This window comes from Amblyomma maculatum, chromosome 9 (genome assembly GCF_055883805.1).
Source record: "Amblyomma maculatum isolate TAMU_Amacu chromosome 9, ASM5588380v1, whole genome shotgun sequence".
Classification (NCBI taxonomy): Eukaryota; Metazoa; Arthropoda; class Arachnida; order Ixodida; family Ixodidae; genus Amblyomma; species Amblyomma maculatum.
The window spans coordinates 83,120,916-83,140,856 of record NC_139352.1 but is presented as its reverse complement, the minus strand read 5'-3'; the positions used below and the strand labels follow the sequence as shown (position 1 = coordinate 83,140,856).

At 45.2% G+C, this 19,941-nt stretch overlaps 1 protein-coding gene across 1 annotated transcript in view; it reads left to right on the top strand.

Moving 5' to 3' along the window:
* ari-2 (E3 ubiquitin-protein ligase ari-2) overlaps positions 1-19,941 on the top strand; it is a 39,353-nt gene that overhangs the window by 4,667 nt on the left and 14,745 nt on the right. Inside the window, exons 3-9 of the mRNA XM_084579283.1 lie at positions 2,134-2,277; positions 4,041-4,191; positions 11,107-11,228; positions 12,036-12,145; positions 14,161-14,278; positions 17,574-17,624; positions 18,233-18,278. Coding sequence (XP_084435409.1) covers positions 2,134-2,277; positions 4,041-4,191; positions 11,107-11,228; positions 12,036-12,145; positions 14,161-14,278; positions 17,574-17,624; positions 18,233-18,278 — 742 coding nt within the window. The remainder of the gene's footprint in view (positions 1-2,133; positions 2,278-4,040; positions 4,192-11,106; positions 11,229-12,035; positions 12,146-14,160; positions 14,279-17,573; positions 17,625-18,232; positions 18,279-19,941) is intronic.

The window sequence follows — 19,941 nt, the reverse complement described above, 5'->3', positions numbered from 1 at the left end:
GACGCTGAAATTCTTTGGACTCTGAAAGTTGTGGCATCCCACTTTTCGTACCGGTCGTCATCCCAAGCAGGGGAGCTCTCATGGGATCTGCAAATGCCTATGCTGATAAAGCAGAGGCAGAAAACAATGTGACACACATTGTGAAGTCCAGTAGCCTCAGAAAGACAGCCAAAGACAAGAGTGAGGAGCTACACGCCATCAAGCTCCAAATTCAACCAAAGCTGCTGGAGCTCCCCTGAAGTAGCCCTGAGGAGCTGCTTCCTAAGGATTTTTTTGTTTTGTGCAGTTGAAGCAGTGGACAATATTTTGTGAGGGTATAGGAAATAACCAACAATTTTATAAAACTAATTTTTTACTTTTCTGCGGGATATGACCAAACTTTCACTGTGATATTTTATAAAGCTATATTTAATTTTTTTCTGTGCAATAGAAGCAAATCTGCGTAGTGATGTTTTTTTTCTTTGTGGAATAAATATTTCAAACGTTTTAAGAGCACTGTTTGAAGATCTTTGACATGGAAGAGGGCCTTGAAAATCCTCCTATGGGGGCTTGAAATTCCTTGAATATCCTTGAATTTTTTTCTTTGCCACCTGTACGAACCCTGTTTGTGGTGATAATTTCTCCTCATAGTTTGCGTGTTCACTTATTTTGATTAGTAAGGATAAAGCTTTGTGTGCACGCACATATCCAGTGCAAATGCAAATACAGACACCTGAACTGAGCCAAGGAAAAGGAGGAAGGTGGGAGTAAAAGAAGCGAAGGGTGTCATAGGGGAGAGCTACAGACTACTCCACTATAAAGGCTTTCACCTCAATGCACTTTAGTGGTCCAAAGTGCCCCCTAATAATAATTCGTTCACAGGAAAGGAAAGCCGCAGTATCTTTCGCACTTGTTCTGTGGACACCTGAACCGCACATAGGGAAGAGAGGAAGGGAGGAATGAAAGTGGAGATTGAGTGTAGCTTATTCATCAGCCAGTTTATTCTGCCATTCACTATTTCTTTTACAAGGTACAAACTTCATTTAGTATTTGTAGGGTACAGTTGTTTTCTTCAATTCGTGCTTGTGCAGGAAAAGCTTGTGCAGTGCATATGGTCGCTCTCGTTTGCTACTAATTTTAGTGTGCATTGGGGACCCAGTAGAATTTAGCGTTGCATCCTTGTGTTATGGCGCTTGTTGTGGAGTTTATCCCGGTTTATCTGCTCTTTTGTATTGCTCTAGTATATTGCTGGTAAAAGGCGGTTTCATGATCAGATTTTTGATAAGGTGCATGCCACATGCAGCGTGCTGAGGACAATGCAGAGAGCTATGGAGGGGAGAACGGTAGGTGTCACGTTAAGAGGTAGGAAGCGTGCAGAATAGGTCAGAGAAATAATTCGAGTTAATGACATTTTAGTGGAAATCAAGAATTGGGCATGGGCAGGGCATGTAGTGCGAAGAGAGGATAACCGATGGTTGCTTAGGCTAACAAAATTGCATCCCAAAGGAGGGAAAACATAGCAGGGGGCGGCAGAAAGTTAGATGGGTGCATGGGTCGCAGGGGTCAGGTGGATGCATCTAGCACAGGATCGGGTTAGTTGGAGTAATATGAGAAGAGACCTTCGCCGTGCAGTGGGTATAGTCTGCCTGGTGATGATAATGCCACATGCGAAAAGTGTCAAGTCCTGTTCTAATGAAAATAGTTTGCTTTCTGCCCCTTCCTGCCCTTGTCATTGTGATATCAGTGAAATTAATTAAAATGAACTGAGAAAAAAATTTTTCCTCGACACCTTTTGCAGTGTTCGTTTGCATCAATGAACTTGAACTTCAGGTAGTGTAAATTAAACTCAAAGCTCTGCGCTGAGTTGTCCCCAGTGGCCTTTGTTCATCGCTTTGGGATGATAAGTTGCACAGTTTACGATTTGCAGTTTAATGATGTGGTGGCTCATTAAAAGCATTGACACAATATGAAAAGAGGACGTATATTAAAGAAGTTTGAAACTGTTAGGCACTATTTGGCTCGTTTTGTTCGAGTCAAGGTAACCAATGAGACGAGTATGCTTGAGCGGTTTGTTGAAGCTGAGGAGGCGCGATGCTCATCAAAGTGACTCGTGGGAAAAGCTATAGTTGATTTATTGTTCTTCCTTCTGCCCAGGTGATGCCCTCGCTCGCCAAAGTTCTGCTGCACACCCACAACTGGAATGCACAGGAAATAATTCAAAAGTACAAGCAAAATGCAGCGCAGGCATTGGCAGATGCTCGGATCAAGCCGCTGCGATCGGCCGCTGTTGAAATGCAGGTGGGAAGAACACTGCTTCGTGGCCTGCCTCGTAGTCACACGCACCCTTGCCTGGCTGCTTGCAGTAGTTAAAATTTTGCTTCAAAGTCCAGGTTTTAAGATACCATGATAAAGTGGTCAAAGTGTACTTTTAATTATTGTGATGCAATTACAATGATCAGTGACTTTGTTTTATAGCCTCTGCTAATTTGCTAGTAAGCAAAGGCTTATTTGCTAGTCTGCACGACAACAGACTTTGGATTCTCGCTCTTTTTCACCCTCTGGGAAACTCCATTGGCTTTCGAAAGAAGCTGAAGCACCTATTATGATTTAGCTTTTGATTCATTCTCTGCCGAATATGCATGTAAAAAAGGAGCACACAGATGCGTGGCTTCTACTTGGCAATATAAGGTGCTTTGTGTCAAGAAAGGTAAAAACAGCACTGAATCTTACGCATACCACACAGAAAGACGAACATGACAGGCGCTGTCCTGTTAGTCTTTCGCCAGTTATGTTCGTCTTTCTGTGTGGTATGTGTAAAATTTAACGCTGTTTTTACTTTTGTTAACACAATGTCACACCAACTAGCCCAGCAAGAGGTATTGTTGAATATAAAGTGCATTGAAGAAATATAAGAGCTGGGGCATGCATGGAATTGTGTGTGTGGGTACCCACGAAAAGGGGTACTCCAAAGATGCCGAGGGTTCTCGGAACCAGTTTTACAACTTTGGGATAGGGTTGCTGCAATGCGATGGCGCTAAGGATGCCGCAAAATGTGAAAACTTGTCAGTAGTCCCTGACTAGTTCTCGCGTTCCACACCTGCCATGATAGTAGGTGAAAGCAAAACCTGTCTGGCATCAGTGACAGCTGTGTGAAACCTCAGTCTGAAAGTGGTCTAAATGTGCATAGAAAAGCGGTGGTTTTGAATGGAAGTGGACAAAGAATAGAATTAGAATTGGATTAAGAAACGGAACAGAATCAGAATTTGAATAGATTGCAGAGTGTGAAAGAAAAATGCTTTCACATTTCCTCCGCATCAATCTAATAGACAGCCCTTAAATTTTTCTAGAATTATCCGGATCGTTTACATCTCCGCCTTTTGTGTACATTATAACGAAAAGCAGGAGCATTGATAAGGAAAGGTTAAGTTAAGGTGCGTCAGTTTTGCTTCTCACTGTCAGAGCTGTCCGCATAGTTCATGCTGACTGCGGCACATTGTTGTGGCTAGAAGTCCATGTTTCCAGTTGTTGCTTTTGCAATTAGTGGCTGACTTTTTTTTATCTGTAAAAGGATGATTCTGAATTCTAAAGTAAAACTACCGCTTTCGCAGAGAAAGATTTAATTTTAAACTCTTCAAGTCGGGTCAAATTTTAACGGTGCCCAGTGGTGGTGGGTCAGAGAAGCAACTCAAGTTACCGACATTCTAGCGGAAATTAAGAAGAAGAAATGGACATGGGCAGGACATGTAGTGCGAAGAGAGGATAACCGATGGTCGCATAGGGTAACAAACTGGATTCCAAGGGAAGGAAAGCGTAGCAGGGGGCGGCAGAAAGTTAGGTGGGCGGATGAGGTTAAGAAGTTCGCAGGGGTCAAGTGGATGCAGCTAGCACAGAACCGGGTTAAGTGGAGAAATATGGGAGAGGCCTTCGCCCTGCAGTGGGTATAGTCAGGCTGACGATGATGATGATGATTGGTGTGTTCTGGCAAATCGTAGCCCCGTTTTATCAGTCGGCTGATATCAGGTACATAAAGCTGAGTGGATGTATGTCCTCTTACTTCCCAGGCTATTCGGAACAACCCTTCGATGCAGTGTCCCATCTGCCTGCAGAACTTTCCCGGGGAACGGTTCAGGGGCCTCGCCTGTGGACACTACTTCTGCCCAGACTGCTGGGCGATGCACTTTGAGATACAGATCCTGCAGGGCATTTCGACATGTAGGTACAGTTGGCTGCGGCATTTTAGAGAGCCACATTGTCAGAAAAGTCTCTTTGTATTGCTACTTCTGTGATGTCCCCATCCGACATTGTGCCTAGATGCACTGAATGCATTTCGTAGGAGCTGAGGTGGCGTTCTTTTAAGTGCACTTTCACTGTCGACCGCAGCATGGACATGCTGCGGACATGGACATGGACCCAAGCAACACAAATCGTTGGCTCAATACAGTCAAACCCGAATATAACGAACTCGGATAGAGCGAATTATGTTTTATATCGAACACTCGAATTTCCGCTAGCATTATGCATATAAAATGTATTTTTTATAACGAACTACACATCGGATATAGCGAACTCAGCGCGCGCGATCGGTCGCCAAATGCCCGCCAACGGGCGGGCCTTTGTGCCGGCTCCGAGTTCTCTCCGGGCAGCCCACGCTGCCGGGCCGCAATACTTCTAGCGCATGCCGTTGTCAGATGGGAGGGGGATTGGCGACGGCTCCGTTCCCCAAGGTCTCACACAGCGCATACGTCATCACGCGCCCGCTAGGGTGCTTCTGCTGCTTCTGCGCCGATGCCACGCTTCCGTAAAATGCAGGAGGGGCCCTCTACAGCAGCTTCCACGAGGGAACCTCCTGTACGCATGCGCGGCCGTCGCCCGGAGTAGCGTGAGTAGCCTTTAAAATCCGCGCCATCGGCCAGCCTCTCTTTGCAGCGCTCCTATTCGACAGCTGCCTACCATGTGATCAAAGACGTTCGAGCAGCTCCGGACCTATTGCGCTTCGAGAAAGAAGCAACACCGGCCAGAACTGGTTTCAAGTTTGGGCGAAGGGAAGGCAGCCTCCGAACAACGAACGCGTCAGTGGCGAACTTTCCCGCATCCTCGGAGCTTTCTTTGTTCGCGTTTGCAAGTCGTGCTGCTGCTATCCTCACGATTCCGGACGTGCCTACGTTGCTGCTGGCTTGCATTCCGGCGCTACATCCTGCAAGATGATGACGAAGCAGCGGCGTGCCCTACCGCTTTCCGACAAGCTGGAGATAATTCGCCGCGTTGGCCGCGGCGAAAAAAGTCTGACGTTGCCGCGCATTTCAAGATTCCGCGGAGCACGTTAAGCACCATTTTGAAAAACCAGTCGGCCATCAGAGGCAATGCACAGGAACGACCAAATGGCGACGGCTTTCGCCACCTCAAGCCGGCTTACGACCAAGTAGAGAAAGCGCTGTACCAATGGTTCTTGGACGTTCGCGCGCGAAATCTGCCGGTCTCTGGCCCCATGCTACAACAGAAGGCAAAAGATTTTGCCTTCGTCCTGGACGTCGAGGGGTTTACAGCGGGCAGTGGTTGGCTCCAACGATTTAAAGACCGCTACTCCATCCCGGGAAGGTGGTTGCAGGTGAAAGCCAAGCAGTGGACGCTGAGAGTGCTGAAAAGTGGGTGCAAGACGTGTGGCGTGCTGTCACGGAGAGATACGAACCGTGCAATATTTTTAACACCGACGAGACCGCCTTGTTTTGGCAACTGCTGCCGAGCAGAACCTTGGCGCTAAAGAATGAGAAGTGCCATGGCGGCAAATTGAATAAGGCCCGAGTCAACGTTCTTCTCACGACAAACATGGACGGTTCATCAAAGCTGCGGCCGCTTGTCATAGGCAAGTTCAAGTCTCCTATGTGCCTGCGAGGATGCACTTCACTCCCAGTCACATACAGTGCAATCCACTTATAACGATATTGAGAAAACGGGAAAATCCGATCGTTATAACCGATTATCGTTATATCTGGACCGGCAAAAAAAAAAGTAAAGAAAAAAAAAAAAAAAGCAAGAGAGCGCACATACCCGTGCATTCAGACTTACCTACTTGCCAGCGACGATTCAATCGGATAAAACAAAGCTAGTCACTAAAGAACACTCAACACTTTATTGCTGTACTATATATAAAGGGAATAAATAACTTAATCTCGCTTAAAGAAGTCTGAAATGCGCGCTTGCTTGAGCGGCAGCTGACGCTTGATAATTTCAGTCTGCATAGTCTCCAGTTGTTGCGCGTACGTGTGCGGAAGTCCTGTAGCATGGATGAAGCCTATCAGCGACTGGATGGACTGTACGGCACTTCGTGACGACAATGGAGCTGGCGTGGTGGTGTCACTGCCATCGTTGTCCATGGTGCCGTCATCGTCGTCACTATTTTCACCATCGCTCGATGCCGCTTTTTGTCGCTGCTCCTCGGCAATGGCCTCATCGGTAAATTCCTCACACGAAGCAGCAGCGCTGTCAGCGTTTAAAAAGTCGTCCAAGAGCGCTCCGCCGGCATTGTCGGAAGATGCAACATGATCCCATAGTGCACACACATCGGCAGTTTCGGGAAGCAAGTCATCTGTATCTGTCCCTTCTGAGACCGCACAGTCGTGGCGCACGAAGCCTGCTTTTCTAAAGCAGTTCTGGATTGTGGACTGCTTCACTTCGTACCACGCACCATACACAAACCGCACCGCTTCGATCAAGCTCACCTTCAGGTGAGCAGGCCCGGAAGCATCCTCTGGCGATCCCAAACGGTCTATTTTTAAGATCAGCCATTCGAGCATACGACGCCTATAGAGGGCCTTGAAATTGGCAATTACGCCTGCGTCCATGGGCTGCAGACCTGCCGTGGTGTTCGGGGGCAGGAAGAGCAACTCGACAGACGTCAGCTTCACGCTGACGCTGTGTGCTGTGCAATTGTCGAGGACTAGAACCACTTTCCTCTTCTTTTGCTCCATTAGGCCGTCAAATTCAAGCAGCCATTCCTGAAACAGGTCGCGAGTCATCCACGCTTTCTTGTTATTCCGATAGCGGACCGGAATGTGTTGGTTCCTGAAGCAGTGGGGCCTCTTCGATTTCCCAATCACAAAAGGCTTCAGACGCTCGCTACCGTCCATGCTGGCGCACAAAAACACAGTCACTCGGACCTTGCTGTGCTTCCCACCGCTGCACGGATCTCCTTTGAGAGCGTGCGTCCTTGAAGGCAGCATTTCGTAGAAAAGCGCTGTCTCGTCCCCATTGAAAATGTCCTTCTGTTCATAGCGCTCCAACAGCTCGGGCAGTTTCGTCGCCAGCCACTCGTCTTTCGCCGACACGTCCAGCGAGGCAGCCTCCCCGACCACGTTTTTATAAACAATGCCGTGGCGATCTTTGAATCTTTGGATCCATCCTCCGCCGGGCTCGAAGTTTTCTCGTCCCAGAAGAAAAGCGAATTTCTTCGCCTTTGCACAAAGAATCGGTCCTGTGATGGGAACATTCTGGTTGCGAGCGTTCAGAAACCACTGGTAGAGAGACTCTTCCACATCACTGTACAAAGGGTCTCTAACCCTCTTTCGCTGGTCGTCGTGGCCGCTGGAGCCGGCTTTCTCGAGGACATCTGCAGCCTTGATTATGGTTGAAACCGTCGACTGCGAAAGCCCATACTTTTTAGTGAGGCTTCCCACCTTGAAGCCCCGCCGAAAATCCTGGTGAATTTGGTGCTTCACCTCGAGAGAGATTGCCTTCCGCTTAGTCGGCGCCATCTTCCACGTACAACGGCCAAGGACGCGCTCCCCTTCTCCCCACCTTCTCTCTTCAGCGATTGCGATGATGATGGCGCTCGCTTCCAAAGGCCGTACGCATCGCCTCCTTGCGGATTTCTCCACAACGGTCTATTTGCGGCACTTTTCGCGTCATTCTAATCAAATCATTTTATTTTTCGCAAATATTTATACGAAATTTGCTAGTAAATATTTTCCAGGCGGTCAAAATTCTATCGTTGTATCCGATATATCGCCGATAATCGTATCGTTATATGTGGTTTATTTTTACATAGGGGCAATGGGAAAATTGATAAATCTAAATTATTTGATCGTTATAACCGATATATCGTTATATATGGTATCGTTATAAGTGGATTACACTGTACAACTCAAATTCTAAGGCCTGGATGACCAGAACGTTGTTCGAAGCGTGGCTGCGTGGCTGGGACGAGGAACTTGCAACGAGCGGGCGAAAGATTTGCCTCCTCCTCGATAACTGTTCTGCGCACCACTGCGGCGTCACGCTCAAGAACATCGAGCTTTGTTTCCTGCCACCGAACGCAACAGCGGTTTTGCAGCCCCTCGATCAGGGGATCATCCGCGCTTTCAAGCTGGGTTACAGGAAACGCGTCGTTGAGCGGCTGTTGATGAAATTGCGGGTTAACAACGAGCTCAAGATTAATTTGCTGGCCGCAATAGAAATGATTAACCGTGCCTGGCAAGACGTGACGCAATCCACAATCCGCAACTGCTTCCACCATGCTGGACTATGTCGAGAGGATGCAGAAGCTGCTAGTGAAGCGCGCACTGTGCAAGATGACAGCGATGTTGCCACGCTGTGGGAAGAACTCGCTGATGATCCGGACGCTGTGCCCGAAGAAGTTGCCCTGGAGGATTTTCTCACTGTTGACGACAACATAGCCGTGACAGCGAGCCCGTTAGACTCGGAAATTGTTGCCGACATGCTGGCATCTGGTGCGAACGAGGAGACCGAGGAGCCGCCGCCGTAGGACGATCGCCCTCGCCCGACGTTGCACGAAGCCCTCGCTGCTACCGATCTGCTGCGCCGATACTGCTCCGGAATACAGGGAAGCGGACTGGAGTTTGTGGAAATGATGTCGCGTGTGGAAAGTGCGATTCTCGCTGATGGAGTTAAATGCAGTGTTCAGGCGAAGATCACTGCCTACTGCAAATAAGTGAGCATTTATCTGCAATAAATTTCTTTTGTAGATTCATGGTGAGCGGCACGGTTTTTCTTTAGTTAGTGCGTTTTCGCTGCGCTGTCTGGACATCGTGTATAACGAATTTGGTACTGAAGTTCGTTATAAACGGGTTTGGTTATAGCGAAATACTTTATATAGCGAACAAATTGCGTTGAATTACGCAGTTCGTTATAACCGGGTTTGACTGTATTGGTATTACGTTCTCAGGTTTTTAGCGCAGGCTTCGCGCAGCGAAGGCATTCCTCCAGAGCAGAGCGTGCGAAACTGTAACCGAAACCAGCTACCGCCTACCGCTTGCCATGTCACGTGACGGCTAATTTCCCATCATGCTTTCCATTATATTTTTTACTAGGCTTCACTCATGCCCGTGACGCTCCTTCCTAGTTTTTTTTTTCTTCCTCCATGCGTGAATAGCACGAACGACCAACCAGCGAACGACATGCAGCACATGAAGAAAAAGGGCAGGTGGCTAGGCCTGCTAGCTTTGTGGTAGTGCTAGGAGCTAGAACTAGATATGCTGATGATGATAGCTACAGCCCACGGACCATACACAGAAACGGCGGTTTCTGTTTCACGAGTTGCGAGCTGCGGCACTGTTGATTTTAGCCGAATTCATAATACTGATGTTCTTTGATAATAGAAGAAAAAATAAAATACGTACATTATTCTGAAATATACGCTATTTCGAAATTTGTAATTCTGAAATAGTTTTACATTGAAAACAGGAAATCTGCTGGGGATTCTTAAAATGTTCGTTAATGTGGTGTTCGTAGTATGTAACGAGATTTTACTGTAAATGCTCAAACCAGTCTGCAGTGGGCTCATGGCATATCAACTTAAACTTGCATAGTTTGTACCTCCGGTTTGTTTAAATTGATGCTTTGATCTTGCCAACACCAAATATATTAAGAGGGTTATTGTTAAATTGAGCTATGCATAATTCAAGCAGGTTTTTGCAAATTTTGTGCCGGCTTTGACTGGTGGCAGTGGCGGCCGGCACCCAGAGAAAAACGGCAGCAGCGCCGCACCGATTACCATATTTACTCTAATGTAACGCGAGTTTTTTTTTTTGTGTGATTTTTAGCTCTCAAAGACTACCCTTGCATTATAATCGAATACTGCTATTCGGTTGGCCTAAAGGAGAGCCGGGGTGCAGCTATATTGAATCCACCACCACTCTGTTTCAGTTTCCGCGGTTTTACGATGTTACAGTAGCCACATGGGTACCAGGAAAGCCAAATCAGCCAAATTCTAATCCATCCAAACTCAAAACGTTGCACTTTTTGCTTGTTGGCTCAGAGTCACATTGTCCCCTTGATCTCGCACTTGTTGAGTCTTTCGCTGTGAATTAGCGCAGTTACTTCTGTTATTTCATTTTGCACTATTGCAACACACCGTTCACGGTACAACGCTCACCTCAAAAATGTTACTCTGATGGCAGAAGAAATCGGCACTTCTGCAGCAGCTCGACAGCTAGACATTACTAATCTACTTTATGTAGGTGGTGTATGCAGCGGGAGATGATTTTTAAAAGCCCGACCGCAAACGCTTCTGAATCGTCCGGGAAGACGAGAGTGAAAAGGAAGGCTGTTTCCGAGAACTTGGCCTCCGATGACGACGAAGAATGAGCATTTTTTATTAGGCTGCAATGTCTATGTCTATTGAAAGTAATTTTTCAAGCGCTTATCTCACGTTACATTCGTAGTTTTATTTTTTCTCATTGGGTAATATGCAAAGTCGCCTCTCGCGTTACATTCGGTGTCGCGGTACATTCGAGTGAATACGGTAGTTTGTGTCGGTTGCGGAGACATGGTGCGAACACTTGGCAGCGGCGTGCAAACGTCTGGCGCACACCTCTGGTTGCATTTCATGCTTGCTGTTGCTGCTTGTGTGTATGCTTAAGATGTTTAAATTAAAGACTCGTTGGACACAGCCCCCCTCCCTCCTTCCTTTCCCCAGAACATTAAAACTTTGAATGTGGCCTCCTTGCACTGTTGCAAATAAAAATCTTAAATTTTTTGATCTCGTCCGGTTTGCAAGGATGTAAATAAGAGTGGACTGTGTATAGTGTGGGGTACCTCTAATCGCAACTCTGCTTTTTTTTTTGTTCTTTTGCCTGTACCCTCTCGTCCCTTTTTTTTCTAACTATCCTCTAGCCATTGAATGCATGGCACAGTTTTGCAATATTCTGGTCCCTGAGGACTTTGTCCTCAGTCTGCTGAGCAAGTCCGTGCTGCGAGAAAAGTACCAGCAGTTCATGTTCTCTGACTATGTGCGGGTGAGTGACCTGACTGGAACCATAACCGCGCTACTTCATTTCAGGGCTGTCTAGAGCTCACATTCTGATCTCAGTGAGCAGGAAGCTTGACATCCTGAATGTGTCAGTATTATTCAGGAACATGAAAGAAACGCTGTCAAGTGGTCATTTGGCAGGAGCATTTTGATTTGTGACATGAGCTTCACTAGTGAAATTCTTAATGTGTTCCTGCGACAAGGTTGGTGTTCTGAATGACAAGTTAAGTTTCCTGAATTGCTCACCTGTCAAACCAGCTCTTTTAAATGAAGTATGTATGTACCTGCCTGCTCACTGCCAGACTCATTGCACCACGGAAGCTCTCATTTGTAATGGATTTCCTCACTTTAGATTCCCGCGCGAAAAAGAAAAAAAAAAGAAAAAAGAAACATCTAATGCTTTTAAGTGCTAAAGTCTCTTCTTTGTATTTTCCTCGAATTTCTTGTTCTTGTCTGGCGTATTGTTTGTTGCCTGGTATTAAGGCCATTGGGCAGAGCAACGCAAGTCTTTTCACTCTGGCCACCATATTAAGTGATCGGCTTGCATGACTGCATCGAAATACAGACTTTCAGTGATAGTACAAATCTTAAAGGGCCGCGAAAAGGGTTTGTATCACTTAGAAGTGAATTCCTGTGTAGGCTTTGTAATGGGTGAGGAAGTTGTTTTCAGCCGTCAACATGCAATTGAGATTGTGTTATGCGACGTCTTTTTTCTGCATATTCGTATCCCATATGCTAGTGCTTTCGACTGCACGTGTTGCTTCTTCGCTCATCTGTTCTTTCCTGCTGGCAGAGCCATCCAGAGCTACGTTTCTGCCCTGGCCCCAACTGCAACATGATCATCCGAGCCAAAGAAAACAAAAGCAAGCGGGTCATCTGCAAGCATTGCAAGACGACTTTCTGGTGAGTCCCCCGCCGTTGAACCTCATTGAATTCCTGTTGAACCTCGGCCGCATGTGGCCCCGCAAGATTGCCTGGGGAACAGTTTATTGAAAGTGAGGGGCATTTGATGGTTTCACTCGAAATCTCTGGAGAGGCAAATTTTATGGAAACTGGAACAATGCTTTTTCTGAAAACTTGAAGCACGCTATCCCTTGACCAGTTTGTGCATGGAGGGAATGATTTTTGTCAGGTGATCAGTTGTTGCAATAGCCAGTAAAGAAGAAATCAACAGTGACACAACTCATAAATCATGGAAGCTCCTCGGAGGAATATAAGGGAGTAGTTTCTCTGAGATATATTCGTGTCAGGAATCGTCGCCCAGAAAACAAAATCCATATGCAGACGCATGGGAAATGCACACGCTCGGATTGTTATTGGCTGGTAGAATTTATTTACGGCTGCAGAGAACCGCTCACTTTGAGAGCCTTAGCATAGTCGGGACAGATGTACTGCTTATACAGTGCAGTCCACTTATAACGATATTGAGAAAACCGAAAAATTCGATCGCTGTAACCGATTATCGTTGTATCTTGACTGGCAAAAAAAAAAAAAAAAAAAAAGAAAGCACATTCACATTTTTTTCCGATGCATGTAGGCTTGCCTACTTATCAGCGACGAGAGAATCTAATCGAAAAACGCGAATCATCGTAAAGAGCAATTAACACTTTATTACAGGGTATAAAATAGGCATACTTAAGCATGCCTAAAAGGTGTAAATCTGCTCTCTCTTTAGCAGTAGCTGAAGCTTGACAATCGCTGCGAGCACTGCTTCCAGCAGCATGTATGCTGGCAGTAGTCTTTTTAAAAAGCATGCACGAAACCGATGAGCAACTGGACAAACTGCAGGACAGTCCCAGCCTTGATGATCGTCAAAATCGTAGAGTGTGAATGCCCGTATGTTTTCACGGTGCTTCCAATCTTGAAACCCTGCCGGAAATCCTGATAAATGTGCTGTTTCACCTCGAGAGCTGTTGCTGTCTTCCTGGTCGGCGCCATATTCCAGGGGCGCACAATCCGGCGTTGGTAATATGGCCGCGGCACGGGCTTCAATCGCGATGATAACAGCACTAATTTCCTAACTTATGCTGTTTTTGTCATTCTCTTTTTAGTATTTTAATATTTATCAAAAATTCAGATGAACTGTTGTGGTAAACATCATCTGGGTGGCCAGATGATGTTTGGGTGGTATTATTGTATCTGATATTCCGCAGATAATTAATCGTTATGTATAGTTTATTTTTACATGTTCCAATTCTTGGACTCCGTGCACTCTGACCGGGGAGTTCTACAAATTCTACACAACTTGCTTTACCTGCGACCACATTCATCGTCATCATCGACTTATTAACCCTTAATGTCCCGTTAGGGACACTATGTAAGAAAAGGGGGGGGGGGGGGGATACAGAGGTGTTCAGGAGTTGTACATGAATATAAATGTAGAAGGGTGAAATGATCAGAAACAGAAAACCTGAAGAAAAAATAAAAGGCTCGGGAAGCAAGGAGGAAAAAAAGAGGAACGAGAACAAATTAAAATAGTCAAGTGATGGCATAATGTAACATAAATACGCAACAAAACATATTACTGATATTTTTAAGTAGAAAATGCTGGTCAGTTTGCGGGGCTTAGAAACTGATACTGGGTGTAGTTTCCACTGCGATGATCTATTAGGAGCTGTCTGAATCTGTAAGGACTAGCCTCAATGACATTGTGTCTGGGGAAGTTATTCCAGCCTTCTGTCGCACTGGGAAGAAAATACTTATTGAAAGGATTGGTGTCAAGGGTCTACTTAAGTGGTAAGCTGCCTCTCAAAGCACCTCGTCACAGCAAACTTCATCACAGGATGAAAAAGGGCATACTTGGTTCAAATTTTCACTTTTTGCTCACTCTCACTGTTGCGGTCGGAAAGCAACTGGCATCTGTGGTGGCATGCCTTCACCATTTGTTGTTTGTTTGTTTGTTTCCTTTCTCCTGAAAGCTTTCGGTGTGGATCTGACTACCACGCACCAGCAGACTGTGATACAATAAAGAAGTGGATCACGAAGTGTGCTGATGACTCTGAGACTGCCAACTATATTTCTGCTCACACTAAGGATGTAAGTTGTGCGAGATTTTTATTTTGTCTGTCTGAAATTCTCACTGGGGAGACCTACTTGCTGCGGCTACCTTTCATTTCTTAAAGAAAAAATGTTTGTACGTTCCTCTGTGGCCATGTTGATGCTTGTTTGGTAGCGAAGGAGTTGTTTCTTTTGAGGAAAATGGGACTCAAGGAGAGATGAGGATCTTGAAAGTTTGTTTCCTTTCAGCGCTGTGTCCCCCCCCCCCCCCCCCTTGTATGTGTGCCTTGGTTATATTGAGGTGCAGAATAGAATGCCAATTTCAAATGTGCATTTATATTTTAAATATCTCATCAGGAAGAAATAATTTGGCAAAATAACATGTCCAATTCTTACAATCCATTGTGGTAATTTGTCATTATGAAAGACCTTTTTTAGGTGCATGTACACATCTCAAAAGGTCTGCTGCTCATACTAAAGGTAAGGAAATTTATTAAATGTCATTTTCTTCATCATAAATAAATACCACAGCAGTAATTAGCACAAATTAAGTCTAATTGCTAGCTTAACACAATTAAGAAAACAAAGGGAAACTTTAGGATGTGTGGTGCGCGCCTTTTTGAAGTGACAGCATGTTCCTAAAAAAAGCCCTTTTTTTTTAACGAAGAAATTACCATAATGTCCCTTAAGAAATGACAATCAGGACAGTTATTATATAATATCTTCTCAAGAGGAGATATTTGAAACCTAAATGCATATTTTAAATCAGCATTCTATTCTGCACTTGCATGCTAAGTTTCAGCAAGATATGTCGAAAAATGAAAAGAGCTTTCAAACCCTCACACTGCCTTAAAACATTTGCTTGTTTTTGTTTTGATTTTGTTTTTTTTTTTGTTTTTTTTTTTTTTTTCGTTGTTGTTTTCCTTCTTTTCTTTTTTCTTACTGTTATTCAAACACATATGAAGAGTACAGGAAGCACATGGTGACTTCTGTTTTGGAGTGAATGGTGGTTTTGCCTAACAGCGTTGATCCGCAACCCAAGAAAATAATTCTTCTCGTTGCAGCTTTGCTAGTGGAAGCAAAAATGGTGTTGGTGATGCCAGCATTTCATTTCTTAGCTTATGCAGTGCTTACAAAAGTTCTCAGTAAATGTACCCCCACACACACACGTGCGCACGTACGCACTTTTTCCCCCCATTAAAACGTGGCAACTTGTTGATGCAGGCCAACTTCAGTTTGTCTTATCGGCCTCTTAATGTTAGTTACCACCATTGTTTCATTATATATACACTAACAGCATCTGCTGTACTTGGATCATGTGATTGTACTCTAGAGCTTACCTGTAGGGTGTTTGAAGAGACAGACACACAAAGAAAAAGCCTAGGCTGGCTCACAATTTTTGTGCTTTTTTTATTACTGGTAGATCGGTGACATAAATGCCATTTCACTCTTAAAGAGTGCAAGCCTATTCGTGAACAGACTTATGCAGCCATAGTTACTATAAAGACCTCCATATAATACGAGGTGTAATTTCGGGGTAGCAGAAGCGGGGAAAAAAAAGTTTTCGTCTGCATTTAATGCGAGCGAGGAAAGATCAACAAACGAATTTATTTGCACTACATTTAATGGTTGTCCCGCGAATCGTGCGTGCTTTCGCGTCCAACGCAACCATGCACCAGTAATTGAATATTGCCACGAACCTTCATGTGCTGATGGCGGTTCGCTCCCGTTCTCGCGCCGCCATGCTTGATCGGAGAATTTCACGCCCAGTGGGGAGAAGAGCAACTCATTCGCCTGGCAATCGCAGAAGCCACAAGGTCCTTCTGCTGTTCTAAAACCAGTAGGCCACTTCCAGCTCCGACACGGGACGACAGTGAATGAGCCATTGGCCATCTCATGCCTACTTGCGTCTATCACAGTGTACAGATGCTCTGCGTGTGCGCCCAGGAAGTGCTCTCAGATTCAGTGGTTTCGTGATCGTTGTCATCCGCACGTCTGCCGAGAGTTTCTTGCTGGAGACACCTTTCCATATAAAATCTTTTATGGTACCTCTAAACGCATTCGGTACTCAGCATTTCTCGAAACCACGACTGACACGCTCGTTTGGAGTACTGGTCAAGCATCTACGATTCGGTTATAGGGCATGGCCAGCATAACTAGAGAGGCCCATGAGACACTCGTGCAAGGTGTGAGGGATTGTGCAAAGTGTGCTCGGCATGCTTCCTTCACGTGTGCGTTGCGGGCACTGTGGCAGCAATGACGATCCCGGCTCAGCGTGGCGAAACCGAAACCATAAATCGACAGTCAGCTGACGCCAGCACTAGATAGTGCCTCCTCTCGCTGGAAGCCTGATGCTGATAGCACTGATTAATGACGAGGCCAGAATGGTGAATTTAGGCCGAAATTTATCCAGATCCACATAATGCAAGGTGAAAATTTGGCACTATAAAAAGCGGAAAAGAAACCTCTTATTATATGCGGGTTTTTACGGCAAGTGGTAGCTTTTGTACGATAGACTGCTGCACACAGATAACGTGCCTCTCTGTTTAAAAATCAGTTCAGTACTCCGTCATTATCTCTAGGAGTATTGGCCGGCCAAGCATGCGCAGCTTTTAAGCTTGGAACTGAAATACTTCAAAAGCAACTCCGGTGGCTTTTTCAACACTGAGTTTTAAATTGCATTAAATTCTTTGGGTTGTCCTTACTCCAACAGAAAAAGACGCTCTTCAAAATTCCAAGTAGAACTATCTTTAAAAAGAAAAAAAAATAGAGAATTGAAACTGAAACCGCTTTCGTGGCAAGAAATGACGTCACATACAGTATTGGAAAAGCACTAGCACGCGCGTTGGATGGTGCAAATAAAGTATGGAAATCATCACGCAGTACATAAAATGCCTTAGATAACCTGATATAGTCCTCAAAATTTCATGATCACTCAGAGATTTGGCAGTAATGCGGATATAATGTTTGTGATGTCACAAATGCAGTGTCCCCCGCAGAAATCGCCTCGGCTGAAGCTACGAAATCTTCACATTTTAAAATAAGTTTTAAAGGGCACCCGCCGGAGTTACCCTTCTAGCATTCAGTGCCGCTTCGTTTATAATCTTCTTTCTTTGTAACCCGGTAAAGCAAGTGATTGGTTAAATATTGCCAGCATATAGGCTGTTTGTATTTCAGTTTATTTTGGGCAAACCAGACTTGCACCATTGCCAAATGCGAGAGTTTTAATCTGTAGCAGTCTTCTTGCCTCTTTGGGTTTGTGAGGCTACTATTGCATAACCGAGCTGGATATTGGAAGTGCTCTAACATTTTTTTTTCTTTCTTTTCATTTCAGTGTCCACGGTGCCACATATGTATAGAAAAAAATGGAGGTTGTAATCATATGGTGAGCCATCGAATCTTTTCTGTCCTTTGTGCTCTTTGCTTTCTTCATTCTCTGGTTGGGTAGTTTCAGCCTGTGTGAGCAAACATGCTAGATGAACCTCTTCTCTTTTTCTTAGTGTCGGCTTCTGCCAGAATCCGAGTAAACAAGCTTCTGACACTGTGGGAACTTGATAGGACTCTGGCAGGTCTCCTAGTTATCCAAGTTTCCAAATTATTGAGGGTTAAATTAACGAGGTATTACTGTGGTTTCCTCTTGCCAAAATTTGTTATATATCAATCAAATTCTCAAGCAAGCCGTGCAGTTTAGTTGATGCAGGCGCACAACTCGGATCATTATTGCTAAAAGCCCTAATACCAACCTAACCGAACCCTGGTTAGGTTGGTGTCTTTGCATACCACCACCGGCCAGCAATGTCTCCTCTTCCGTGCAGTAGCATTTTTATCATTGGTAACAAGTCAATCTGTCAATGCTGGCCAACTTCGATTTGTAGTGAGTATTTCTTTAATATGTTTTGCTCAATTAAGTAAAGAGCCACTGATAACGAATGTGCAGTATAATCTGGATGCCTTGCTTTTCTTACTGACTTGTTCCCTTTCTCTTCTTTGCAGCAATGTTACAGTTGTAAATATGACTTTTGTTGGATGTGTCTTGGAGGTATGTATGCTTCTGACTTTTGAACATGTTTGTGAAATAACCTTGCTTTAAAACTTGTCAACAAGCCTTGAGGGGGGGCCTTTATTCTGCATTTTGTAAGCTCTATCTATGCCAAAAGTGTGTGGTGTGGTGTGCCAAAAGTGGAGGTGTTGTTCTATTTATTGTGCGCTGGTAGTAGCGGACCTCTATCATATGCAGCGGCTAGATCTGGGCGCCTCTCTGCTTCAGTTTTGGTGCAAGCGGCTAGGCTTAACGACACACTGCAAGTGCTGTACTGTCGGTACGCTGGTAGACACGTCACTGCAAGAAGTGTGTCATTAGTGTGTGTGTGCATTGTATTTTCGCTTCTGTAGTTTAGCAGATGAGCTTATCTACGGAGTTTCCTTATACTATACCAAACTTCACGTTCCCCTCAGAGTGTGATATATCCAGGATCAACTGTATCTACCTGCTTGAGCTCAGCAACAACATGGTATTTTTACATCTCGTGAATAGAAAGCCGGCATGGCTACCTTGTGTTGTATTTGACAAAACTGATTTCAAATACTGCCGTTTCTTAGTTGAATGAACTGCGTGCAGGTGAGCCAGCTGTATTCACTAGGGAAGGACTTAATTTCTGTCCGATTTTTTTGCATATTTGCATATTTCCCTTTTTCTTTTTCTTTTTTTGCATATTTTCCCTTTCAATTATCTGCAGAATAGCTTGCGAGGGTCTCAGTTTGGCAGTCTGGAGCTCGAAAAAAGGTAGCGTAGGTGGGTTCTCGCACAGCTGCCGCCCTCCCCAATGATCACGTGCTACGTGACGCTCGCGGTTTGCAGGATGTGCCATATCCGCCGCTAGGGACAAGGGTGGCGCTGGTGAACGCTCACAGGTTTCGGTTAGTCAACATAAATACCCAAGCAAGCGAAAGGTTGGGCAGTCGTCGATGTAGCTCAGTTGGAAGAGCACTGGATGCAATATTCGGAGGTCTAGGGTTAGACTCCCACCATCGGCACGTTTTTCCTTCCGCTTTTCATTTAATATTCTTTCTCCCGATAAGACTAATTCTTGTCAAATACCAACAACCAAACATTAAAAAAAATCCCCAATGTTTGCCTTGGGCTCGTAGACTGTCAGCTCCTTTAAGGGGAGACGCGGGTCGAAAAACGGCGATTTTCAGTAAAAAAGTCATTTTTGTGATTTTGACCGTTTCAGCAACACTGATCCTTCCTCTTTAATATATAAAAAAATCAGAGCCGAAAACAGTCGCGAAATCATTTAAAAAGTCTGTTAAAGCACGCAAGGTGGCTAAAGAAGGGGCAGATACGACCCATGTTCAAGCGCGTGACGCGTCAGATCGCGGCGTCGCACGCCACTGAAATTTTGCAAGGCGGCAGGCCTACGCTTTTTCTCCCTAAAGCTGGCTTTGCCGCTTCACAAACCCCCAGCAAGTAATAAAAAAAAAAAAGTTTCGCCGCCCAAACCTAGCATTTTCACTGGCCATTTAAATCACGTGGTGCGATTTCGACCACGCCATTGGCTGTCAGTGTGGGAAGCGGCCATAGCTCGTCTGCTCTTCATGCGACGCGTAGCTCGCTGTCACGCTTGCCCGCTAGTTTTCTCTCGGCGTGTTTTCAAAATTTCACGCATCTTCGTGCTCGTCGCTGCGATAGAATCCGAGAA